This window comes from Sapajus apella, unplaced genomic scaffold (assembly GCF_009761245.1).
Source record: "Sapajus apella isolate SASKATOON/1434 unplaced genomic scaffold, GSC_monkey_1.0 scaffold67, whole genome shotgun sequence".
In the NCBI taxonomy this organism is placed as follows: Eukaryota; Metazoa; Chordata; class Mammalia; order Primates; family Cebidae; genus Sapajus; species Sapajus apella.
The window spans coordinates 5717655-5742184 of record NW_022437007.1 but is presented as its reverse complement, the minus strand read 5'-3'; the positions used below and the strand labels follow the sequence as shown (position 1 = coordinate 5742184).

General features: G+C 37.0%; 1 protein-coding gene across 18 annotated transcripts in view; it reads left to right on the top strand.

The window, feature by feature from the left end:
* Window positions 1-24392, top strand: part of RAPGEF2 (Rap guanine nucleotide exchange factor 2) — a 249448-nt gene extending 225056 nt beyond the window's left edge. For 9 of the 18 annotated variants that reach the window (XM_032248533.1, XM_032248532.1, XM_032248540.1 and 6 more), the window contains 14 exons: window positions 2966-3123; window positions 3766-4006; window positions 6055-6438; window positions 7389-7600; window positions 7691-7814; window positions 8449-8472; window positions 9518-9741; window positions 11184-11393; window positions 14481-14633; window positions 15406-15528; window positions 17047-17272; window positions 17845-18404; window positions 20251-20556; window positions 22347-24392. In XM_032248533.1, the coding sequence (XP_032104424.1) occupies window positions 2966-3123; window positions 3766-4006; window positions 6055-6438; window positions 7389-7600; window positions 7691-7814; window positions 8449-8472; window positions 9518-9741; window positions 11184-11393; window positions 14481-14633; window positions 15406-15528; window positions 17047-17272; window positions 17845-18404; window positions 20251-20556; window positions 22347-22372 (2971 nt within the window). In that variant the 3' untranslated portion in view covers window positions 22373-24392. The remainder of the gene's footprint in view (window positions 1-2965; window positions 3124-3765; window positions 4007-6054; window positions 6439-7388; window positions 7601-7690; window positions 7815-8448; window positions 8473-9517; window positions 9742-11183; window positions 11394-14480; window positions 14634-15405; window positions 15529-17046; window positions 17273-17844; window positions 18405-20250; window positions 20557-22346) is intronic. The other 9 variants (XM_032248536.1, XM_032248542.1, XM_032248549.1 and 6 more) reach the window with 5 other exon arrangements.
* Window positions 24393-24530: the final 138 nt, after the last annotated feature.

Here is a 24530-nt window from a genome sequence, read left to right as displayed (position 1 = left end):
TTTTTTTTTTTTTTTTTTTTTTTTTTTTTTTTTTTTTTTTAGCAAAGCTACTAAACTAGTAATTAGAGAAGTCTAGGGAGAGTATACTGTTGAGTTTTTTCCTCAAACATTATTAGCCTTAGAGAAGCTAAGATGCTGGATAAGGGCAAATTGGCAAGGTAGGCACAACCGAGTGATGTGCAGAGAGAGGAAGGAGAGGGTTGGGCATGACCTCCCAGAATTCACATTTGGTTGCCAAGTAAGTAGAAAAAGATTAATGAACCCAGAGACAAGAAGGAATAAGTCAGCACACTGTAAAACCAGTGAAGATCGAAAGACAATTTCAGTAACGGGGAAAGTGTTGGAGAGGTGGAATCATTAGAGGGTGTGCCCAGAAAGGGAGATTTCTGAATTAGTCTTGGATATAAAACAGTTTCAATTCAAGAGCGTCCGAATGTCTGTGGATGACAGAGATGTAGGCGAGTAATGAAGAAACTGAGAGTAGAAAGGCAGTTCATCATGTAAGGTGTTAAAGTGTGGCAGAGAAAAATTTCTTAAAGGCTTGGGTGTGCCTGCAAGATGCTGATACTTGTAGCGTTTTGTGCTAGAGTGGCTCAGTCAACTTTGTCCAGAGCCCATAATAATGGTCTCGTATCATGTATTACATAGCAGAGACCATTTGGCAGAGACTACTTTATATGGTTGAAATTAAAATTCCACTGACGTGAAAGTTTTCATCTTTTACAGAACATAAATACTTTTATATGTATGCCTGTTAACTGCTTAAATAGAAATTTAGCTTTGTCCCAGACCTGTGAATTTGGAAGAATTGATACTGAAATTGTCTTTAATTTTTTAAATTTTTATTTCAATAGCTTTGGGGTACAAGTGATTTTTTGTTACGTAGATGAATTATACGGTAGCGGTGAATTCTGAGATTTTAGTGTACCCATCACACTAGTAGTATACGTTGTACCTAATGTGTAGCTTTTTAAAATCTCAAGCCCCAACCTCACCCTTCCCCTTCTGAGTCTCCAAATTCTGTTATATCACTGTGGATGCCTTTGCTTACTCATAGCTTTAGATCCCACTTGTAAGTGAGAACATAGGGATTTTGGTTTTCCACTGTTACTTCACTTAGAATACTGACCTCCAGCTCCATCCAAATTGCTGCAAAAGACATTATTTTCTTCCTTTTCGTGGCTGAATAATATTCCACAGTGTAGCTATAACACATTTTCTTTATCCCCTCATTAGTTAATAGGCACTTAGGTTGCTTCCACATCTGCAATTGTGAATTGTGCTGCTATAAACAAAACGCATGCCAGTGTTTTTTTCATATAATGTGAAATTGTCTCTAATTTTAATTTTTGTCTTCAAAACAAGTTTTTGCCCTGTTTACCTCTATAATTTCCATTTTCAAAAAAAAATGTAAATGGAAGAAATGTGGCTATTTTGGCATAGCCATTAAAAATGGTAGTTATGCCGGGCGCGGTGGCTCAAGCCTGTAATCCCAGCACTTTGGGAGGCCGAGGCGGGTGGATCACGAGGTCAAGAGATCGAGACCATCCTGGTCAACATGGTGAAACCCCGTCTCTACTAAAAATACAAAAAATTAGCTGGGCATGGTGGTGCGTGCCTGTAATCCCAGCTACTCAGGAAGCTGAGGCAGGAGAATTGCCTGAACCCAGGAGGCGGAGGTTGCGGTGAGCCGAGATCGCGCCATTGCACTCCAGCCTGGGTAACAAGAGCGAGACTCCGTCTCAAAAAAAAAAAAAAAAAAAAAAAAATGGTAGTTATTAGGATCAAGCCCTAATGTGTGAAAAGCCTAATAAATGCTAAATGTCTTCATTTTATTTATGACATGTTAGTTTATCTTCTAATTGTAATAATTTTCCTCTTATTTCAAGGTGTTTATAGAAACTAGTCAGAGCTATAACCATTTTCTTGTGACCCAGTTTTTTCTGTGTGTGTAAGCTTATTGCTTTATTTGATGTTTTGTTTTGGAAACACTTGACCCGTCAAGTCTAGAAATAGTTTTTTCATATTGTTAAATCATGTTTCAAGAGTTCACAGTAACAGGCTTTTTATAAATGGAAACAAGTTTGTTGCTGTCAGTAATAACCAGTATTTCTCTGGGAACTTAAATGTGTAGCTAGAAATTTTGGTCAGAGAATTAAAAGTGAGTCATTGGATTTCTGTTGCCTTTTCTTTGATGCTAGGAAATGTCACCATGCACCACTGCTTTTTTATGCTCTGTATAATTAAGAAATAATGTCTGTGTCAGAGCCCCCTTACATTTGACTCCATAGTGATCTCATTTTTTTCTCTGAAACACTGGAGAATAAAATTAGGACACTTTGGATTTTTTTCCTCCCCTTTTCATTTTACTCAATTTCTTCAAGTATTGAAGGTCAGATTATAAAATAATTTATCATTCTGATGCAGAACTATCAGCTGAGTGAGATAAATGCATTCTTTTTAATGTGCATTTTCTTAAATCCATTTCCATCAGAAACTAGAGCTTATATATATATATATTTTTTAAATATATTTCTACACTGAGAAACTACTAATAATTATTATGGCATATCTACTTAAAAAACCGTAGGTTTTAAAGAAACATGCAATACGCTTAAGAAACAGCAAAATGAAACTGGGTGCTGTGACTCATGCCTGTAATCCTAGCACTTTGGGAGGCTGCGGTGGGAGGATCACTTGAGGCCAAGCATTTCACAACCAGCCTAAGTAACAAATCAAGATGCTGTATCTAAAAAAAAAAAAAAGCAAAGCCAAACAAAAATAGCAAAATGAGTTGGATACACTTAAGTAGTAGTTGTTTTTGCAGTTTTCAACCAAATTTATTCATGCTTTTACATTAGCTGAAAAAAAAAAAAGAATATGATTTTTGGTCTGTGTCTATTATATAGTGATGACTTACAACTTTTTAACTTGATGATAATTTTCTAATTTTCCTTTTGTTCAGTGATATTGGGATTGGCCAATCTCAAGATGACAGTATAGTAGGGCTAAGGCAGACAAAGCACATCCCAACTGCATTGCCTGTCAGTGGAACCTTATCATCCAGTAATCCTGATTTATTGCAGTCACATCATCGCATTTTAGACTTCAGTACTACTCCTGGTGAGTACCACCAACACTTCTTTTGTTTTCTTACAGTTATCTTTTTATTTCTAACATAATGCTCATGTTATATATATATCTTTTCATTTGGCATGGATTATATTAGATGCTGAGTAAGGAAGAACCTTAAATTTCAAGATTCTTGAAACCAGGTGTTGGAAGTTCTCTTTATATCCAGCAGACTATTTTTATATGGCCGTAGGCAAATTATCTCTCTGAACTTGTTTCTTCTTTCATAAAATGAAGATAACACATCCCATGCCATAATTACTAAATCATATCAAATAAGTGGAGTAAGAGGCATATTTTAGTTCAACTTAATGGATTTTTCAATATAATAAAGATTAACTCTGGATTTAAATTTTCTGTCTTTGAATCCAGCATGACAGTCTTGTGTGCTACTGTTGTGTACTGATGTGCTTGCAGCTGTCTGTAGATCAACCTTTTATCTTTAGGGAAAGGTGTGTTCTTGCAGCAAAACAGCATTTAGGTTGACTGATTCTTTGAGGAAGATCTAGAGTAAGGTAGAGGTAAAAGTTCAGCATTTCCTTCTCTAGGGAGCTTTTTCCCCATTACTTTGCTTAATTGCATTGCCATATATTAAAATTCTTTCTACTTATGTGTGACTTTTCTTTCTACCAGACTTACCAGATCAAGTGCTAAGAGTTTTTAAGGCTGATCAGCAAAGCCGCTACATCATGATCAGTAAGGACACTACAGCAAAGGAAGTGGTCATTCAGGCTATCAGGGAGTTTGCTGTTACTGCCACCCCAGATCAGTATTCGCTATGTGAGGTCTCCGTCACACCTGAGGGAGTAATCAAACAAAGAAGACTTCCAGATCAGCTTTCCAAACTTGCTGATAGAATACAACTGAGTGGAAGGTATATATTATCTGCCTTACTGGATTTCTTTATCCCCTCTTCAAACCCACATCAAAGTTTAAGAGAGGAGCAATTTCAAAGTGTTTTTTAAATGAGTAAATGCCTCTGCAGATTTAAAAATAGTTGTTGTTTTTTTTCCTTTCACCAAGAATTATTGAATGAAAGTAAATGCACACAGTCAACTACTGACCCTAACAAGGCTCTCTTAGGAACTTGTTCAAGGGCACTGTGACCTGAAGGTTGTTAATGACTGCCAAAATCCATGCTGGAACTTCTCATGCTTGCCTTAGGGTCCTGGTTTGGAAGGGTAGAGTAAGCTTGATGTAAAGTCACAGCGTGGGTTTAAAGTCACAGTATTAAGCCCTTTACTTGGATACGTACATTCACAAACACATTTTCTAATCATATTCTAGTGTCATTTGCTCCTGCATACCCAACTTTTCTAGGAGCTTCCATAGTTTAGGCAGAGACATGTATGACAGTATGGTTGTCCAGTACTGCCTTTTATATGTACATTATGCTATGAAATACACTTCTTAACTCTGAAATCAAACTTCAGTTGCTACAGAGCTTAGTCCTTTGCTGCATAAGTGCTTATATCACACGTTACTTGCAAGAAAATGTTATATCTGATTTTATAATTCTCTTCAATGATACTTTCATTGTTAGGTGAATGTAACTTTATCTTCACGTCACAATAAGTGAAAGTTGAAAAAGAAAATAGTTGTTTTCTACACTGAAAATTAAGCAGTTCCATAAATCATATTCTATTTTTCTTAACTTAGGGTGTTTCACTGTATTTGACTTTTTCATATTACAGGGTTAAACCAGGATATAATTCACTCAAAACTTTTATTTTCTTTCCATCAACTATATCTTTTTTATTCCTCTTCACTTTTACTTTCAAACGCTAGGAAATAGTTTTAATTGCTCTGTTTTTTCCAGTTATCATTTCAATGCACATTGATATATCTGGAACCGTGATGGAGTTCTACAGATCTCCACTGAACTATAGATTCATGATTCACATAAATTATTGAAGAAAATTATAGATGGGTATGTCATGGGCTTCATGAGTAATCAAAATGGAGAATGTTAAATCTGTGAAAATCAAGGGCACAAAGTATATATTTTCTGTCATAGGTGTTTGCCTTGGTGAAATGTACAAAAGCCATTTAGCAGGGCCCCTACTGTGCTCATTCTGTGTTTTCATTTGTGGAATTTCACAGAAAAAATCATGTGTCTAAAAAAACAAACAAACAAAAAAAAACAACAAAAAAAAACAAAAACAAAAAACACCACACACACGCACGCACACACACAAGACAAACATCTTAATGCTGTTTTCAACAAATTGCCTAAAAGGAGAAGGCACCAGAGCCCTATGTGTTCTCATTTTTGCTCTGGCATTAACTAGTCATTAATCTTTAGGTTCTTGTTTCCTATTCTGACAAATAAGTATAATACTTACCATCCACTTACCTGTAGCGTTTTTGAGAAAACCCAGATTTTTTTAAGATACTCGGTTGTAGGATTGTTTTACTCATAGGATCAAATAGAGGAAAGTAGTTTAGGGTTTCTTAGGTATTTGAATAAATAAGTAAGCCTGGATTGTTACCGTTTGGGCCCACCAATAATCAGATTATTGGGAAAATAAGAGTGATTGCCTACCTGCATCTAATCTTTTCTGCTTCCTGCCTTAGGGTCTAAATCCTTTTTAAACTAAAAATGTGGCGATTTTCTGTTATTTTTAGCAAAAAGGGTAAAGTACTTCAGAAAACAGGAAAAGAAAGGAGAAAAAGAAAGTCCAACTGGTAAAAGTGAAATTCCATGTGATTTGTTTGTTTCTTCCGCCTGCTTCTGGATAGACAGTTCTATGGCCTGGTAACTGAGACAGCAGCTGCACTCTCTGTCTTGGTTGAAAAGAATTCTTCCATCATTCAAATTAGTGTTCTCTCAAACTTTCTGCAAAAAGTAGCATTATTCTTTCAAGGAATATCATGAGATTGCTGCTTAGGCTTTGACTCCGGTATGTTTGTTTTTTATAGGTATTATCTGAAAAACAATATGGAAACAGAAACTCTTTGTTCAGATGAAGATGCTCAGGAGTTGTTGAGAGAGAGTCAAATTTCCCTCCTTCAGCTCAGCACTGTGGAAGTTGCCACACAGCTCTCTATGCGAAATTTTGAACTCTTTCGAAACATTGAACCTACTGAATATATAGATGATTTATTTAAACTCAGATCAAAAACCAGCTGTGCCAACCTGAAGAGATTTGAAGAAGTCATTAACCAGGAAACATTTTGGGTAGCATCTGAAATTCTGAGAGAAACAAACCAGCTGAAGAGGATGAAGATCATTAAGCATTTCATCAAGATAGCACTGCACTGTAGGGAATGCAAGAATTTTAACTCAATGTTTGCAATCATTAGGTAAGAGAGCATACTTTTCTTAAGATTCAATTGAGTTCACAGATTTAAAATATATATCAGTCCAGGAACATCATATAATTAGTATAAATGCAGTAGGTTTTAGTTGACTCATAAGGGACAATTCTTTTTCTCTGAATCCTAACCTTAATCCTTAATTTAAAATCTCTCATATTAAAAAAACAGCTGTGCCAAGCTGAAGAGATTTGAAGAAGCCATTAAGCAGGAATCATTTTGATAGCATCTGAAATTCTGATTTGGAGCTCAGAAAATCTATATCCCCCACTTTTTTTTTAAAGTTTGTTTGAACTTTTCTCAACATCAGTTTATTTTTTGATGGAACTAACAATACCCCAAAGAGTTCTCAGCAAGATTAATGATATAATGCATGTGGACCAGCAAATAGCACAAAGCAGATGCCCAGAAAATGTTAAATTTCTTCCCTTTCTAAAGCTTAGATGGAGGCTAGAAGGAAAAAAAATGGCAACAATTAGTTATATTGATGTTGAGGGTGATTATTAAATTAGTAATCTTCTCTGTCTGGTAGTCATAACTCTCATTACTATCATAGCTTTTGTTTTATTACTGGAGGATATTTACCCAGTGTGTTTATCAAATGGCTGGCATGGGCTAAGCACTGCTATGTGTACATACTGCTATGTATGGAAACAGAACATCAGTACTTATATTCTGGTGGCTTTGCTTATAGTAAAAAGATGAGATGTGTCTGTAGGGAAGAGAAGAGTAAAACGCCTTGGCCTGACCCTGACCCTACTTCCCTGTGCCATCTCATTCCCCCGAATTGTCATAAACAGTTTCTTATGCAGCCTTCTGTAAATTGTTATGCATATAAAGCATAAACACAGAGGTATTTTGTGTCAATAAATAATCTGTACACTAGTTTACTCTGTTTCACTTTAGTTGTTATACCATGTTTCTTTTTCACCTCTCAGTGGCCTAAACCTGGCACCAGTGGCAAGACTGCGAACGACCTGGGAGAAACTTCCCAATAAATACGAAAAACTATTTCAAGATCTCCAAGACCTGTTTGATCCTTCCAGAAACATGGCAAAATATCGCAATGTTCTCAATAGTCAAAACCTACAACCTCCCATAATCCCACTATTTCCAGTTATCAAGAAGGATCTCACCTTCCTTCACGAAGGTAAACATAAGGCACAGAGTTTCCATCTTCGCTTGGAGAAGCACAGAATAAATGCCATGTGATTTCCTTTTTCTCCTGTGTCAATTTCAGGAAATGACTCAAAAGTAGATGGGCTGGTCAATTTTGAGAAGCTAAGGATGATTGCGAAAGAAATTCGTCACGTTGGCCGAATGGCTTCAGTGAACATGGACCCTGCCCTCATGTTCAGGACTCGGTGAGTATGTCATCTTCAGTGGCATGTGTGAGAGTAGAGAAGGTTAAATTTAGAGTTTCCCAGTAAATGATTTTTTTTAAAAAAGTTGAGTATTTATATTTGAAGTATGGCAGAAATTATTGTAGCATGTGCTGAGAATCACCTGTGAGCTCTAATTTGGAATAAATGTCTTATTCTGTATAAAGTGTACTTTTGGCTTTCAGTAAAAACAGTTTGTCCTTCAGACATTTTCAGTTTAATAGTCTCAATTATATGTTTCTTGTTTTTCAGAACACCGACTTAGAGAGCTAAAACTCATAACTAGTCATATGAACTAAAATATGTAAATAACCCAAATAGTCTTGTCTCAATATCCACACAACAGATTTAGCTATCAGTGTAGTAAAAAATCATTAATTCAGTGAAAGGAAGAAAAGTCAATCTTAATTCTAGAACAAAAGAATTAAATGTATTTGTCTTTTAAGCCAGAAAAATACTTCTAGTAAAGTTGTATGTGTGAGATAATTATGCAGTTTAATGTTTGTGGGCTTCTAGAACTGCTTATTCAGAAGTCTAGTCCTTTCTTTCTGAGCTTGTGATCTTTCTGTCTCTCTTTCTACACCCATGCTTCAATCTCCATGGCTCTCACTTACAGGAAGAAGAAATGGCGGAGTTTGGGGTAAGTGGTGGAGATCTTGCATACCCACACACAGTTCTTATTCTGCTCATTGCATTGTTTCCTTACCTGTTGTATTTTCTGATGCTTTGCATTTTTGCATTTTTTTCCTTAACCCTCTTGCTCTAGCAGAATTTCAGATGGCAAACTGACTTCATGTTTAATTTGTTGGGCCTTTGCTTTTGAAGTCATGATCCATGAGAGCTGTGAAATGATTGATGATTGTTCTGGGGAACTATAGGCCAGTATTTCTGAGCTCTTAGATTTTATTTTAATATAATTGGTGTGTCTTGAAATGTGGAAAATTCAAAGTAGGGGGAGGGGAGGAAGGACATTAGAAGGAAAAATTGTGCAATTAAAGTATTTCACAAATATGTGAGAAATAAACATATTTAATATAACATAGGTGCCCCCAGGTGTTAAAACCAAATTTTTTACAGCTCAACTAACTACTGTTTTCATTCTATATAAACCAATCCTTATTAAAAATAACTCTTAACAATTCATGTGCTCAGTAGTTTCCATACATATGTGTTTACATTTGCATGATTGTTTTATTAACAGATTGACCATATTACTTTAAAAACTCACCACATTCACCTCAAGGAATTAGAAGGCAATTGTGAACATTGTAGCTAGTTTTATTTAAATCTATGTATAATATCCTCTTTAGGAGAAGTAATTTTAATGTTGTAAATCTTAATGATTATAGCTGTGTATTCTTGCATGAGCTTTTATATGCAATTATTACTTTCTGGCATCTGTGAGAGAACGGCCTTAAATGCCTTGTAGAGGTGAAAAGTAGAATTTCCTAGTTGGAACTGAACAGGTGCCAAACATATATTTTTATATATGTTTTATGTATACATCTCTTTTAACTAAAATAATTTTTTAAATCTGTATTATCCTATATTCCTGTGTAACAGTTTACTCACTGGAATGAGGCATGTGACCTTTTGAACATAGAATATTAATATAATCTTGGCACGTTTTAAATAAAGTACTCCTATACTAGAGTGAGCTGCATATCTACCTTTTCATCTTCCAGGTCTCTCAGCCAGGGTAGTACAAATGCAACAGTGCTAGATGTTGCTCAGACAGGTGGTCATAAAAAGCGGGTACGTCGTAGTTCCTTTCTCAATGCCAAAAAGCTTTATGAAGATGCCCAAATGGCTCGAAAAGTGAAGCAGTACCTTTCCAATTTGGAGCTAGAAATGGATGAGGAGAGTCTCCAGACATTATCTCTGCAGTGTGAGCCAGCAACCAACACATGTGAGTTTTTCCTTAAAGTGGCTGCAGACTTTGGCTAGAATGCAGATTTGTTTCCTGTGCAGTGATATGGGCAGTGACAAAATAAAGCTTAGTGCAAAGGGGTAGGGAGCTAGCAATCCTGAGATATACTGGTCTTTCCCTTGGATGCTAATATTGAATACTGAGTAGCACTGTGCACAGCCAGGCCCTTGTGTCTACTGGGTTAGTGTGTGGAGGATGACAATGTCCACTAACTAAACCATTGCTTTAGTTTCACCCGGACACAGCCAGTACACACATGGGGACACATATGTAGATATGATTCCCATTTATATGTCTTGTGTTCTCAAAAGATGCCCCCAAAGTATGGGCAACATGAGGGAAGTTGGGGCATAAAATTGGATGTGCTGGCTGCCTTTTAACCACTAGCCCAGACAACACCCAGCAACAAATTCAGCTACCAGTTAGATAGAGCGATAATTCTGCTCCAAAGTGAACCATGGTAGCATTTAAAAATCTGAATAGTGTATAAATGGGAGAGTTTTTTTCTAAATCTACATCTTGACTTATAAGACAAAAATATTTTTCATTCAGTACGCTTTGTGTCTTTTATGGGCAGATTTGAAGATGCCTTTTAGAGAATTTAATTTAGATAGGTGATTTTAGAAGATTTGGATTATTAGATTTACACAGGACACTGTAGAAGCATTGTGTCATGGTGAAGAGCTTGTCCTCTGGAGTCAGAGTAGTCTGAGTTCAAATCCTGTTTGTTTCCTCTTACTAGCAACGCAGCCTTAGGCAAGTTACTTGACCTCTCTAATCCTTAGCTTCCAGGTGTGGAAGAGAGGAAGCATACATATGTCATTGAGTTTTGAGTATTAAGATACTACATATACAATATTTAATTGTCCTAAATTGGTTTGCCATCTATCACAAAATATATACTCAGTATAATACTCAAGCATTATTGGCTACTATTTGCTTGCATAGATAATTCTACCTTCTAGGAATGTGGTAGTAAATAGATTGCAGTTGACAGCATTTGTTAAATAAAAACTTAGCACACATATGTCAAACAATTTTGGACACCGTTTTAGAAAAATAGTGCCTGATGATTTTTCCGTTGTAGCTTTTATCACATATTTGTATCTTTCATATACGTGCATATTACATATTGAACTAACCACATTTTTCTTTATTTTTAATGGGGTGTTTAATAGTATAATCATCTCTTGAGATTGCTGATTTCATAAAGTAGATACCTTTGTCCTGCCACGTATCTAATATTTTCTGTAACCAGGGGTCCCCATCCATTTCTGTGCTTCATAAAGGCAAGAGGAAGAAAGGTGTGCATTTCAGTATTCTAGCTGCAGGAAATGCTCACATAGTTCTAAAGTTATCTTCTGTATACCTGCTAGCATCTAAAATTCTTTGTTCTGTTTTCAAACCCAAACAACTATCAGTGCCTAAGAATCCTGGTGACAAAAAGCCTGTCAAATCTGAGACCTCTCCAGTAGCTCCAAGGGCAGGGTTACAACAGAAAGTTCAGTCCCTGCCACAGCCCCAGCAGCAGCCACCACCACCACATAAAATCAACCAGGGGCTGCAGGTTCCCGCTGTGTCCCTTTATCCTTCCCGGAAGAAAGTGCCCGTGAAGGATCTCCCACCTTTTGGTAAGTGATTAAATTCATTTCTTTTTTTGGTGCCATTCACTGTCGTGGTTTGCAAATTAGGAGAAAATAGTTGTCTTGGATAAGTTTGTCTAATATGCTTGAGCCTCTCTGTAATTTTTAGCTCCTAATAAAAAATGAATTCTCAGCAAGTTAAACCTGACTTTGCCAATGGAAGGGGTTGTTTTTATAAGTAATATCTCATTTAATCGTGCTCATTTGCTATGATGGGGTGTTAATAGAGAAGTTATGTGTCTATTTAATTTTTGATGAGTGCAGAGGATGCTTTGTTCATATACATTATTTAAACTGGTTTTGCCTTATGACCAATGAACTGCTTGGATTTAAGCAGAATATTTTTAAGTTAAATGAATTGCCTGCAGGTAAATTCTTATTTGTTGACTCACTGATTCTGTAACTTAGGGGGAAAAATTAAACAACTAACTCCTGAATGTTAAGGAGCTAAATTACACAATCTTTTCTTTTTTTTTTTTTTTTTTTTTTTCTTTGAGACGGAGTTTCACTCTTTTTACCCAGGCTGGAGTGCAATGGCGTGATCTCGGCTCACCGCAACCTCCGCCTCCTGAGTTCAGGCAATTCTCCTGCCTCAGCCTCCTGAGTAGCTGGGATTACAGGCACGTGCCACTGTGCCCAGCTAATTTTTTGTATTTTTAGTAGAGACGAGGTTTCACCATATTGACCAGGATGGTCTCGATCTCTTGACCTCGTGATCCGCCCACCTCGGCCTCCCAAAGTGCTGGGATTACAGGCGTGAGCCACCGCGCCCGGCCTCAATCTTTTCTATTAAAAGAAAAATATCTGGTAGTTTAAGCCCCTTTGTGTAAGTGGTATAATGCAATAATTTTTCATAAAGTGTACAGCTTCTTTTTTTCTACATATATGTGAATGAAACAATTAATAAAAAATAAATTGTTCAAAATAAAGGGATAGCAGTCCGGGTATGGTGGCTCATGCCTGTAATCCCAGCACTTCAGGAGGTTGAGGCAGGTGGATCACTTGACGCCAGGAGTTGGAGACCAGCTTGCCTAACATGGCGAAACCCCGTCTCTACTAAAAAATACAAAAATTAGCTGGGTGTGATGGCTCATACCTGTAGTCTCGGTTACCTGGGAAGCTGAGGCACAGTAATCACTTGAACCTGGTGGGTGGAGATTGTAGTGGGCTGAGATTGCACCATTGCACTCCAGCCTGGGCAACAGAGCAAGACTCTGTGATTGATTGATTGATTGATTGATTGATAGATAGATAGATAGACAGATAGATAGCAAAGAGTTTACTTAAACAAAATTAGATGTTGATAGCTAAGTCCCTGCAGTTACAGCCCATCTGCATGGCTTGGGTGAGAGTCATTTGATAGACCCCTCACATACTCTCTATCCTTGCCTCATTCCATCTGATTAGCAAGTGTCCTCTTTATTGAAATTAGGGGAGAGTAAGAAAAGAACACCTTTCCTCGATACATTTCTCCTTTCAAATGTTTGTGTTGATCCCCTTATTACAAACACACTGAATTATGTTTTTCTGTATAGATTATGTTGTTAATCTGTATGCATTCCTGAATCCCCTGCAGTCTGACTTCTGCATCCTCTTTATGCAGAACTTCTTATATGGAAGATTATCAGTCTTTCTTTTAGCTGAAAATAGCCTATTAGCCATATTTAATATAATGTAGATGTGCCTGAGTATAAAGCTTTATCCCCCATGTTTCTGAAGCGATAGTTCTCAAAATGTCTTCAGTTCCATTTATTAACTTTAGAAATGTGGATGAAATATTATACATTGTCTTATATTTATTTAGTTTAACATACACATTTAAAGTCACAGTATATAAAATACTAATTTAGAGATGCTGCAGGTGTTCTCCCCACTCCAGTTCATGAAACAGTTTTGTTCTATATACTTTGTACATCTTTAATGTTGGTGTCTTTGTCCTCACTAGGACCACTTTTATAAAGTACCTAACACAGCTTTCTCAGGCATAACATCTTCACATCCATCCACATGGTTGAAAGAGCACTTTTTGAATCTGTGTGTAATACTGAGCTTGGAAATTTTTTCCAGATCAAAATGACTCATTCAGTTAGCTTTGTTTCCTGTCTATACGATTTCTACATGTAATCAAAGTACTGCTTTAAACATTTTTTTAAAAGATTGTATTAAGACAACATCAAACTGCTTACATGAGGTGAAATGAAGGATTAAATCTGTTAAATTTTATTGACTAACACTAATTTGAGGTAGTTTCAGGCTGTAGTGCCTTCCCAAATATCTCTTTGTTGTTCAAAATAAAATTGAGAGTGTCTCATAATGTGAGAGGCCTTGTAAAATATTTTAATGTAACTTCCTCATTTCTGAAAAATAATTTCGAGGAAGGAAACCATCTTATATTGGTATATATAATTATTTTTCCTCCACTCTTATCCTGTTGGATCCTACACATGGTGCTGGCTCACTTCCTTCTTCTGAAACCTTCTTCCATGGTTTCTGTGTCACGGCACTTTCATGGTCTCTTCCGTCCTCCATCTATTTACTTGATCAAGTATTCACTACATGGAATCCCTTAGAGCCTTTCATTCAATTTCCTAGTTAGCTCTTCCCAGCTCTTGACCCTGTACTCGTCTCCCTTTATTCTCACTTCCCCAGAGCTATCCCATTCCAAGGAAACAAAACTGCTTCCAACTCAAACTTGGTTTCTAATAATAAACATTTCTAGCTGTGCCACTTCCATCCTAAATTCAGTGTTTCCAAATTGTCTATTTTTCCTCCATTGTTGTCTAACATATTGTTGGATAACGATGGTGACTACTTCAAAGTTGAGAATCTAACATAAAATATCAAAAGCAATCACTTCTCATACTCTGGCAGTTATCAGTCTGAAACCAAAACTATGGTCTCATACCTTCTGTAGGCACTTACTGTGTGGATGATGAAGAGTAGAAAGAACATTTAGATTATAAATAGGTTGAACCTCAATATAATGGAATTAAATCTTAATACAGAAAAGATTTTTTGTCAAAAATGTTGTTTGAGACTTGAAAATACATATTTAAGTTTTGTTTTCTATTATAGGCATAAACTCTCCACAAGCTTTAAAGAAAATTCTTTCTTTGTCTGAAGAAGGAAGTTTGGAACGTCACAAGAAACAAGCTGAAGATACAATATCAAATGCGTCTTCACAGCTTTCTTCTCCTCCTACTTCTCCACAGAGTTCTCCAAGGAAAGGTAGAATTAAATTACTTTTTGTTTTCTTTTATTGAAACCTATACATTTGGCTACAGTAAATTCCAGAGATATGTATTATATAATTCTTAATGTTATAGTCATTTAAGATGAGCTAATATGTAATGCCCAAGGGATTTTTTTTTCCATGAGTTTATAAATTTGGAAGAATGGTGGTTTTTTAAAATGTTATACTTACAATAAACAGTATTAAATTTATAACTGTAAAAATGCTTTTAAAAATACATTTACTTTTTATTTGTGATATGTATAAAATTTTTTTATATTAAAAATTATTCTAACTAAATTTGGTTATATGGCATTAATACAGAGAAGAGGGCTTTGAAAACATGAAAAACTAATATCTTCCTGATTTATTTTTTCATTGTATTAACACAGGTCTTGATTCCATTTTTGGTTGCTACCTTGTTTTATTTTTAAAGAGACTACATTTTAGGTATTCAGAGTCACCTCCTTACGTTGATACATTCTTATATTAAAAGGGTAGGTAATTTTCTGCCGTGTAACTCTTCAGGCTACTTTCTCCTCCTACCCTTTAACTGAATGAGTGTAAGCCAATAGTAAATGGCTAGAACTTAGTTTTTCGTAAAGGAAGGCCGAAAGGGCTTATAATACATTGTTAAATTTCATGGACACAACAGGTATTGCTTTACTTAGTAGATATTTCAGACATCTGTGCATTTTGTATGGGTATCAGTCTCTCCTGTCCTTGTTACATGGATGCATCTCAATTCTTTTCTCATCCTGTTGTTAGGTGGCAGTGGCAATCAGCTGAGATCTTTTGGCTCCGGGCAATTGGACTTAACCAGTTCCTCCTCTTCTCTTGGAAGTGAGAACAGTAACAAGAATAACAATGCACCACGGACCTATGGGATAGGTGGGGTTTATAGAACCAAAAAACGGGGTGGGAAAGAGAGGAATCATCTCATTAGTTAATGAAAATGGGAGAATTCCTCCAAATGTCAAGTGATCATCTGAGTGATTTATTTTTCTGAAGATTTTTTTTTTTTAGCGGACTGTTCAGAGAAGGCTTTAAATCTTATCTGTCAGAACTTTCAGTGTGGTTTTATAAAAATGCATTTTATAAATGAACACATTAAATCTTATCAAGACCTGTGCAGCCTTTAAAAAATAAATCAGGAATTAACAATATACTAAAAGAACATACTTAAACTGGCAACATTTAGATGCTCTAGATTTTAATTTTTCTTAGGTAAGTGGCATTGAAGAAATTTGCATTGCATATAATAATATAAAATCAATATTTAAGTAACATGATATCCCTAGTAACGTAGACAAGAAAAAAAAATGAGTATTGAGAAAGAAGATTTAGACTTTTTTCATTAAAAAATATCAAGATAAGGTCAGGTGCAGTGGCTCATGCCTGTAATCTCAGCAGTTTGGGAGGCCGAGGTGGGCTGATCACCTGAGGCCAGGAGTTTGAGACTAGCCTGGCCAACATAGTGAAACCCTGTCTCTACTAAAGATAAAAAGAAGAAACACCAAAATTAGCCAGGCATGGTAGCACACACCTCTGTAATCCCAGCTACTCAAGAGGCTGAAGCAGGAGAATGGCTTGAAGCCAGGAGGTGGAGGTTGCAGTGAGCTGAGATCCGCCACTGCACTCCAGCCTAGGTGGCAGGGAGAGACCCTATCTCAAAAAAAAAAAAAAAAAAAAATGAAGACAGACCCCTTCAATTGTGACTTTCCAAATTATTTTTCGTAACAAAACAGAGTTAAGAGTACTTTCAGGCCAAGAAGTGGACATCTGATTAGATACTCTACAGTAATCATCTTGTGAAAAGTGCCCGTTAACTCCTTCAAAACGATTGGCTTTTATGTGATTCAACCAATATTAATGTTGAAAAACCAAATGGCAAAAATTGAAAGAATCTTCAGGTCTTATTTCTTATTTTTGTTTATATGTTTACTTAAAATTGTAAGATACAGATATTTCCAGTTGAATTATTCTATCCCATACAAGTTCTAAAAATTAAAAACTGTTGAAAACAAGATCAGTGGCTTTGCAGTTTGAAAAAAAGCATACTTTAAAAAATCTGATCCATTATTCTTTATGGTTTCTTTTCTACAGACGAATAGTGTAATTATAGGTAAGGGAGCTAAGAATAGTCGAGTGGTACCTTTTCTGCATCTGTTCCCAGCTTATAGGATACTTTCTTTTTTCCTCTCTAAACTTTAATTAAACAACTTAAGCTTCATAAGAATAAACACTTATCTCTTAGTCATGTAGTCTCTACAAGTGAAATGGCTTTTTTTCCCCCACTTCTGTAGAGATATTTATGCCTGCATTTTATTTTTGCTTCTATTTGGTAGACTTCCCTTTGATGTTGTAAACCTAGAGAGTCTAATTAATATGGTCGTATTTCTCATGCAGGCTATACTTTGGCTCCCAGTGGTACTGTGGATAATTTTTCAGATTCTGGTCACAGTGAAATTTCTTCACGATCCAGTATTGTCAGCAATTCTTCTTTTGACTCAGTGCCAGTCTCACTGCACGATGAGAGGCGTCAGAGGCATTCTGTCAGCATTGTGGAAACAAACTTAGGGGTGGGCAGAATGGAGAGGCGGACCATGATGGAACCTGATCAATATAGCTTGGGGTAGGTGGCTTTTCTTAGTGTTCTTTTGAATTTATCCTTCCATCTCTTTTTTAGTAATGAGTCTTTTCTTCCAGATGTTTATTTTTATTTATTCTACATAATACCTAAGAATTTTTTCTAGTTCTGATTTTCAGTTTCTACTCTGAGTATCACTAAGTGTCTGTTATGCACACTGCTTTTTTAGTTTATTCTTCATTGGAACACAATTGTTTTGTGCTGAAGCTGGAGGAGGGTGACAATGGGATCCATCCTAGTTCTTTTGTATGAGCTGCCTTCCCAAAATAATCAAATTATATTGAGCCATCCTTAATGCTGTCAGGGATTTTTTTTTTTTTTTTTTAATAGCAAGTTACATTCTTTTCCCCCATGTTTATTTTATTGTAATGACAAAGTGAGAAGGCTAGACGTGGCACAACTGGTCACTATAAGACAATTCAGTGCTACTTTTATCCTGTTTCTGGGATGAAAGCAAGCTGCCTTTCTAGCAAAAACGATATTTTGGTTTTATCATAGGTGATTTAGTTATCAATCTTGATTTTTTTTTTTCTTTTCTATTTCTTTTGACCACTTAGGTCCTATGCACCAATGTCTGAGGGCCGAGGCTTATATGCTACAGCTACAGTAATTTCTTCTCCAAGCACAGAGGAACTTTCCCAGGATCAGGGGGATCGTGCATCACTTGATGCTGCCGACAGTGGCCGTGGGAGCTGGACGTCATGCTCAAGTGGCTCCCATGATAACATACAGACCATCCAGCACCAGAGAAGCTGGGAGACTCTTCCATTCGGGCATACTCACTTTGATTATTCAGGGGATCCTGCAGGTTTATGGGCATCAAGCAGCCATATGGACCAAATTATGTTTTCTGATCATAGCACAAAGTATAACAGGCAAAATCAAAGTAGAGAGAGTCTTGATCAAGCTCAGTCTCGAGCAAGCTGGGCATCTTCCACAGGTTATTGGGGAGAAGACTCAGAAGGTGACACAGGCACAATAAAGCGGAGGGGTGGAAAGGACGTTTCCATTGAAGCCGAAAGCAGTAGCATAACGTCTGTGACCACAGAAGAAACCAAGCCCGTCCCCATGCCTGCCCACATAGCTGTGGCATCAAGTACTGCAAAGGGGCTCATTGGTAAGTTTTAAAATTGGGGTACTTTGCTATGTCTGGATCGCGTCTTTAATGTAACTTATTACAATAGTAAAATAATGTGTTTGTTGGTTCTTTTCTTCAACATTGCTATAGAGGACTTCCAAAGTAATGGTGTGTTAAGGTCTTTGAAATCAGTAGTGTTTAAGAGCCCAGGTTTTGTGGTCAAGTACATATAGATATATTCCTACGTAATAAACTCAATAAATCTTAGCTATCAGTAGATTGTCATTGTGGATATTATCTAGTCTAAGTCTTTTTCTCTTAGCCTGAAAATCAGGATGGATTCCTATTATTCATAGAGGAGAAACTTTAATCAAAATAAAAAAATTAAAAATCTTTCATTCTATTTTGTTGCCATAGTCCTATTTAGAACTATACTCTCTGTATATTTAAAAGTCTTCCATTGATTTTTATTCTGCACGCACATCATTTCTTTTTTTATTATTATACTTTAAGTTCTGGGATACAACATACTTCGTTTCTTGATAAGCAGTTCTTTGTGCACGCTGTAGAAAAGGGAAGGGCACTAATTAAATAATGACTAAGAGCACGGGCTTAGGAGTCGGACTGGGAATTGAATCCCTGTTTTCCCACTTTATTAGTTTTGTGACATTGGGTAAAATACAAAACAGTGCCTGTTTCCTCATCTGTAAAATGAGCTTAATGATTTCTACTTAATAGAGTTAGTGTGAGGAGTCAGGGAAATTTATGCAAAGTATTTAGAGCGGTGCCTAGATAGTAGATTCCTTAAGTACTTGAAAGCTGTTGCTGCTGCTGTTTTTGTTATGAAGAGACTCTCATGCTCCCTCAGTCCTGTTGGATTTATTTGCTAAGGCACAATTAATGTCTATATAGATGAGTGTAGGAACAGATTATAGGTTGTAGCGTGAGAAATTCTGGAGTATAATCATTACAGACATCACTTTTATTAGTAGGAAAATTGTAGTTATTTAGCCATGTGAATAGTCATGAGTAGATTTCAAATTTTATATCCTTTTACAGTGAATAAGGAGAAAACAGTTAATACATTTTCTTAAGTTGGACTTTTTCAAATGCTTACAACTAATACTCGGAATTTTTATTGCAGAGGAAGAATGTTTTTTGTTCTTAACAATTGAATCTGAAAAATTCAAGAAAATAAAACTTAGTTTTACTGCCTATATAATTGGTTTCATATTCTAGATCATGAGCATCAATAAAGGGATTTTAAGAAACATAGACACCTTATAGTAATATTTTTAGAGTTTTTAAATTGGTATCCTTTGTTTATGTGACTTTTCCAAATTTACTTGAATTCATTGTTGTGAAGTCCTGAGACCTGAGAGTGATGTGGAATTGCTTCTCTGCCTGGTAAAGATAAATGCCCAGAAAGAGGGCAGATCCTATCTAGTCTCTAAGGCAGACAGGGAGGAAAAAGAGAACTTGTACCAAACACAAACAGGTTCCAGGCCTAGTGCTAGGTACTTCTTATGTTCTTCCTGTGCTTTAGTCTTTCCAATAAATCCAGCGATTAGGTTTTAATCTTAAGCACTATTTTATAATTATAGACCATTTTAAACGGACAAGCAGCCCATTTAAAGATAAAAGCACTTAGATGGACTAGCAGCTGCTCTCACCAATTACTTCACCACACAGAGATAACCATTGTGAAATGTGGTTTAGTTAACATGCATTCCCTGGCCTGCCTCGCACAGCACCTCTATCCCATACCACATAGTCACATTTGTTACTACACTGTGTATGCTGTTTTAATAATAATTTTTATATTTTTAATAAACTTTTGTGGCATGAACTAGTTTTTAATGCTGGTGCCTTGTTTCTGCTCTAGCACGAAAGGAGGGCAGGTATCGAGAGCCCCCGCCCACCCCTCCGGGCTACATTGGAATTCCCATTACTGACTTTCCAGAAGGGCATTCCCATCCAGCCAGGAAACCTCCGGACTACAATGTGGCCCTTCAGAGATCGAGGATGGTCGCACGATCCTCCGACACAGCTGGGCCTTCATCTGTACAGCAGCCACATGGGCATCCCACCAGCAGCAGGCCTGTGAACAAACCTCAGTGGCATAAACCTAACGAGTCCGACCCGCGCCTCGCCCCCTATCAGTCTCAAGGGTTTTCCACCGAGGAGGATGGTATATACACATATGTATTCTTAAAACCTCCAAGCTAGATGTGTTCACTTATGCTGCCTCCCAACGCATTTTTGTTTCTTAACACTGGTCAGCTGTGTCTCTAACCATACACTACACAAAGAACACTTTGTTCAGAGTTCCAAATTTAGGGTTACGGCTGTTGACTGCTGTGTGTGTGTGTGTGTGTGTCCCTAAATGACTTTTTGTGTGTCTGTGTTTCCCTAAGTGACTTTTTGTGTGTCTGTGTGTGTGTGTTTCCCTAAATGACTTTGTGTGTGTGTGTGTTTCCCTAAATGACTTTTAAAAATGCCAAAAATTATGGAGAGAGTCAAAGTATGTATATGATTTCTTTTCTAATTCTCACTGAAATTGAAGTACTTCTGTGGTCCTATTTTAAGAGGAAAAAAAAGGCCAGATGCGATGGCTCATGCCTGTAATTCTAGCACTTTGGGAACCCAAGATGGGCGAATCACTTGAGCTCAGGAGTTTGAGACCAGCATGGTCAACATGGTGAAACCCTGTCTCTACTAAAAATACAAAAATTAGCTGGGTGTAGTTGCAGGCACCTGTAATCCCAGCTACTCAGGAGGCTGAGCCAGGAGAATTGCTTGAGCCCAGGAGGCAGAGGATGTCTTGAGCCAAGATCATGCCACTGCACTCCAGCCTGGGTGACAGAGTTAGAATGCATCTCAAAAAAAGAAAAAGAACATAAAAATCTCACAAGTTTGTTCTGTTTCCAAGAATTTTAGAAGCATCTAGGACTCTCAAAGGTAGATGGTTAAAGTTTTCTGTGGAAACATTGTGTTTGCACTTTTAATGAATTGGTACTCATTTGGAAATGAAAGTCTGATTTAAAAAAAAAGTCCATTCTCAACCAGCCTGGTGACTCATGCCTGTATCCCCAGCACTTTGGGAGGCTGAGGTTGGAGAATTGCTGGAGGCCAGGAGTTCAAGACACATAGTGAGACCTGTCTCCATAAAAATATTTTTCAAATGACGCAGTTGTGGTGGCATGTGCCTGTAGCCCTAGCTACTATGGAGGCTGAAGTGGGAGGACTACTTGAGCCCAGGAGTTCAGGCTACAGTGAGCAATGATTGTACCACTACACCGTAGCCTAGGTGGCAGAGCAAGACCCTGTCTCTAAAAGAGAGAGAGAGAGAGAAAGGGCGGGAGGGAAGGAAGGAACCCACATTCTCTGCAGCTCTTTGTGCATTCTTTCTACAGATCTGTCTGACCATGCTGAATTGACAATGAGGAGGGAGATCATGTCCTCCCATCCTCTTTTTAAAGTTGTCACTTTAAAATATGTGATTACACAATCATAGAAAAAAGCAAAACATGACCAGAGAGTGAGACCGTCTCAAAAAAATTAAATAGAAAAACTTTACAAATGAAAATTACTTAGAATCCTGCCACTCACAGATAGCCACTATTAAAATTTTGTTACAGATCCTAGACTTTTTATATATATCTGACCGTATATTATTTTTTAAACACATGCTGTTTTATAACTTTTTAAAATGAATTTATTAACCTTCTGAATAAAAATATATAATGCATATCTTTTTAATATTGTGTATTTATGTATATGTAAAGATATGTATTGCATGTACATTTTAACCTTGTTGTTGTTGTTCATCATTAGGAAAAAAGACAAGGATTTTAAGTGAGCTATGCTAAACAATAACTATGATATTTTTATTTAGCATATCAGTAAATATATTTTCTCTAGCACAAGAAATTACTTGCTTGCTCATTGCTTTCTTTTTCTTCCCTACTGTATTTGCAGAAGATGAACAGGTTTCTGCTGTTTGAGGCACAGGCTTTTCTGGATCCAGAGCGAGCCACCTGAAAGGAGAGCACAAGAAGACGTCCCGAGCATTGGAGCCTTGGAACTCACATTCTGAGGATGGTGGACCAGTTTGCCTCCTTCCCTGCCTTAAAGCAGCATGGGGCTTCTTCTCCCCTTCTTCCTTTCCCTTTTGCATGTGAAATACTGTGAAGAAATTGCCCTGGCACTTTTCAGACTTTGTTGCTTGAAATGCACAGTGCAGCAATCTTCGAGCTCCCACTGTTGCTGCCTGCCACATCACACAGTATCATTCCAAATTCCAAGATCATCACATCAAGATAATTCCCTCTGGCTGCACTTCTCAATGCCTGGAAGGATTTTTTTAAATCTTCCTTTTAGATTTCAATCCAGTCCTAGCACTTGATCTCATTGGGATAATGAGAAAAGCTAGCCATTGAACTCCTTGGGGCCTTTAACCCACCAAGGAAGACAAAGAAAAACAATGAAATCCTTTGAGTACAGTGCTTGTCCACTTGTTTACAATGTCCTCCTTTTTAAAAAAAAAAAAAAATTAGTTTAAAGATTGTGTTCAGAGAGTAAATGTTATATCCATTTAATGATTACAGTATTATTTTAAACTTTAAGTAGGGTTGCCAGCCTGGTTTCTGAAAAACCAAATATGCCGGACAGGGTGTGGCCACACCAAGATGACGGGAAGACCTGGCTTGTGACCTTGGCTTCCCATGTCCTTCTGGTCTCACCCGCGAAGTGCCCTATCCTGGAAGTATGAAATGTTAGCCAATTAATACCAAGACACCTCATCTGCTCCTTCCCTAGTGGATGGGGTTCTTCTGTAAAACTGTTTGCACATGGCCAGGGGAGGGAAATGGGACCCTTGTGTCCTGTCTGAGCCTTATGGAGGCAGGACAGTGTCATTGGAGGATGTGTCCTGCTCCATTGAGATGGATGGCAAACCCCATTTTTAAGTTATATTTCTTTGATTTTTGTTTAAATTTAGAGGTTTAGGTTTTGTTTTTTATTTTTGTTTTTAAGAGAAACATTTATAACTGGATAGCGTTGCAGTGAAAGCAGCTTGGGATGTTGGGGCTAATGCCAGCTGTTTATACTGCTCTTTCAAGACAGCCTCCCTTTATTGAATTGGCATTAGGGAATAAACAAGCCTTTAAACGTGATAAAAGATCAAAAACCTGGTTAGATATGCCAGCCTTTGCAGGGCAGGTTAGTCACCAAAGACTAACCTCCAAGTGGCTTTAAGGACACTGCATATAGAGAAGGCCTAAGTGTAGCAACCATCTGCTCACAGCTGCTATTAACCCTATAATGACTGAAATGACCCCTCCACTCTATTTTTGTGTTGTTTTTGCACAGACTCCGGAAAAGTGAAGGCTGCCAATCTGAGTAGTACTCAAATGTGAGGAACTGCTGGTCTTGGATTTTTTTTCCATTAAATTCAGCTGATCATATTGATCAGTAGATAAACGTAAATAGCTTCAAATTTTAAAAGTGGAATTGCAGTGTTTTTTCACTGTATCAAACAATGTCAGTGCTTTATTTAATAATTCTCTTCTGTATCATGGCATTTGTCTACTTGCTTATATATTACATTGTCAATTATGCATTTGTAATTTTACATGTAATATGCATTATTTGCCAGTTTTATTATATAGGCTATGGACCTCATGTGCATATAGAAAGACAAATCTAGCTCTACCACAAGTTGCACAAATGTTATCTAAGCATTAAGTAATTGTAGAACATAGGACTGCTAATCTCAGTTCTCTCTGTGATGTCAAGTGCAGAATGTACAATTAACTGGTGATTTCCTCATACTTTTGATACTACTTGTACCTGTATGTCTTTTAGAAAGACATTGGTGGAGTCTGTATCCCTTTTGTATTTTTAATACAATAATTGTACATATTGGTTATATTTTTGTTGAAGATGGTAGAAATGTACTATGTTTATGCTTCTACATCCAGTTTGTACAAGCTGGAAAATAAATAAATATAACGTAAAGCCTTGCCTATATTCTTAATGAATCATGCATGCTTTCTATTATTAAATTGGAGTAGAAGCCTTTAGTCTCCTGCAGAAGCAAGTCCTCCGGCTGGACAGATTTAGCCTCTTGGTTGTTGGAAACTGCCCGATAGCCTATTTATT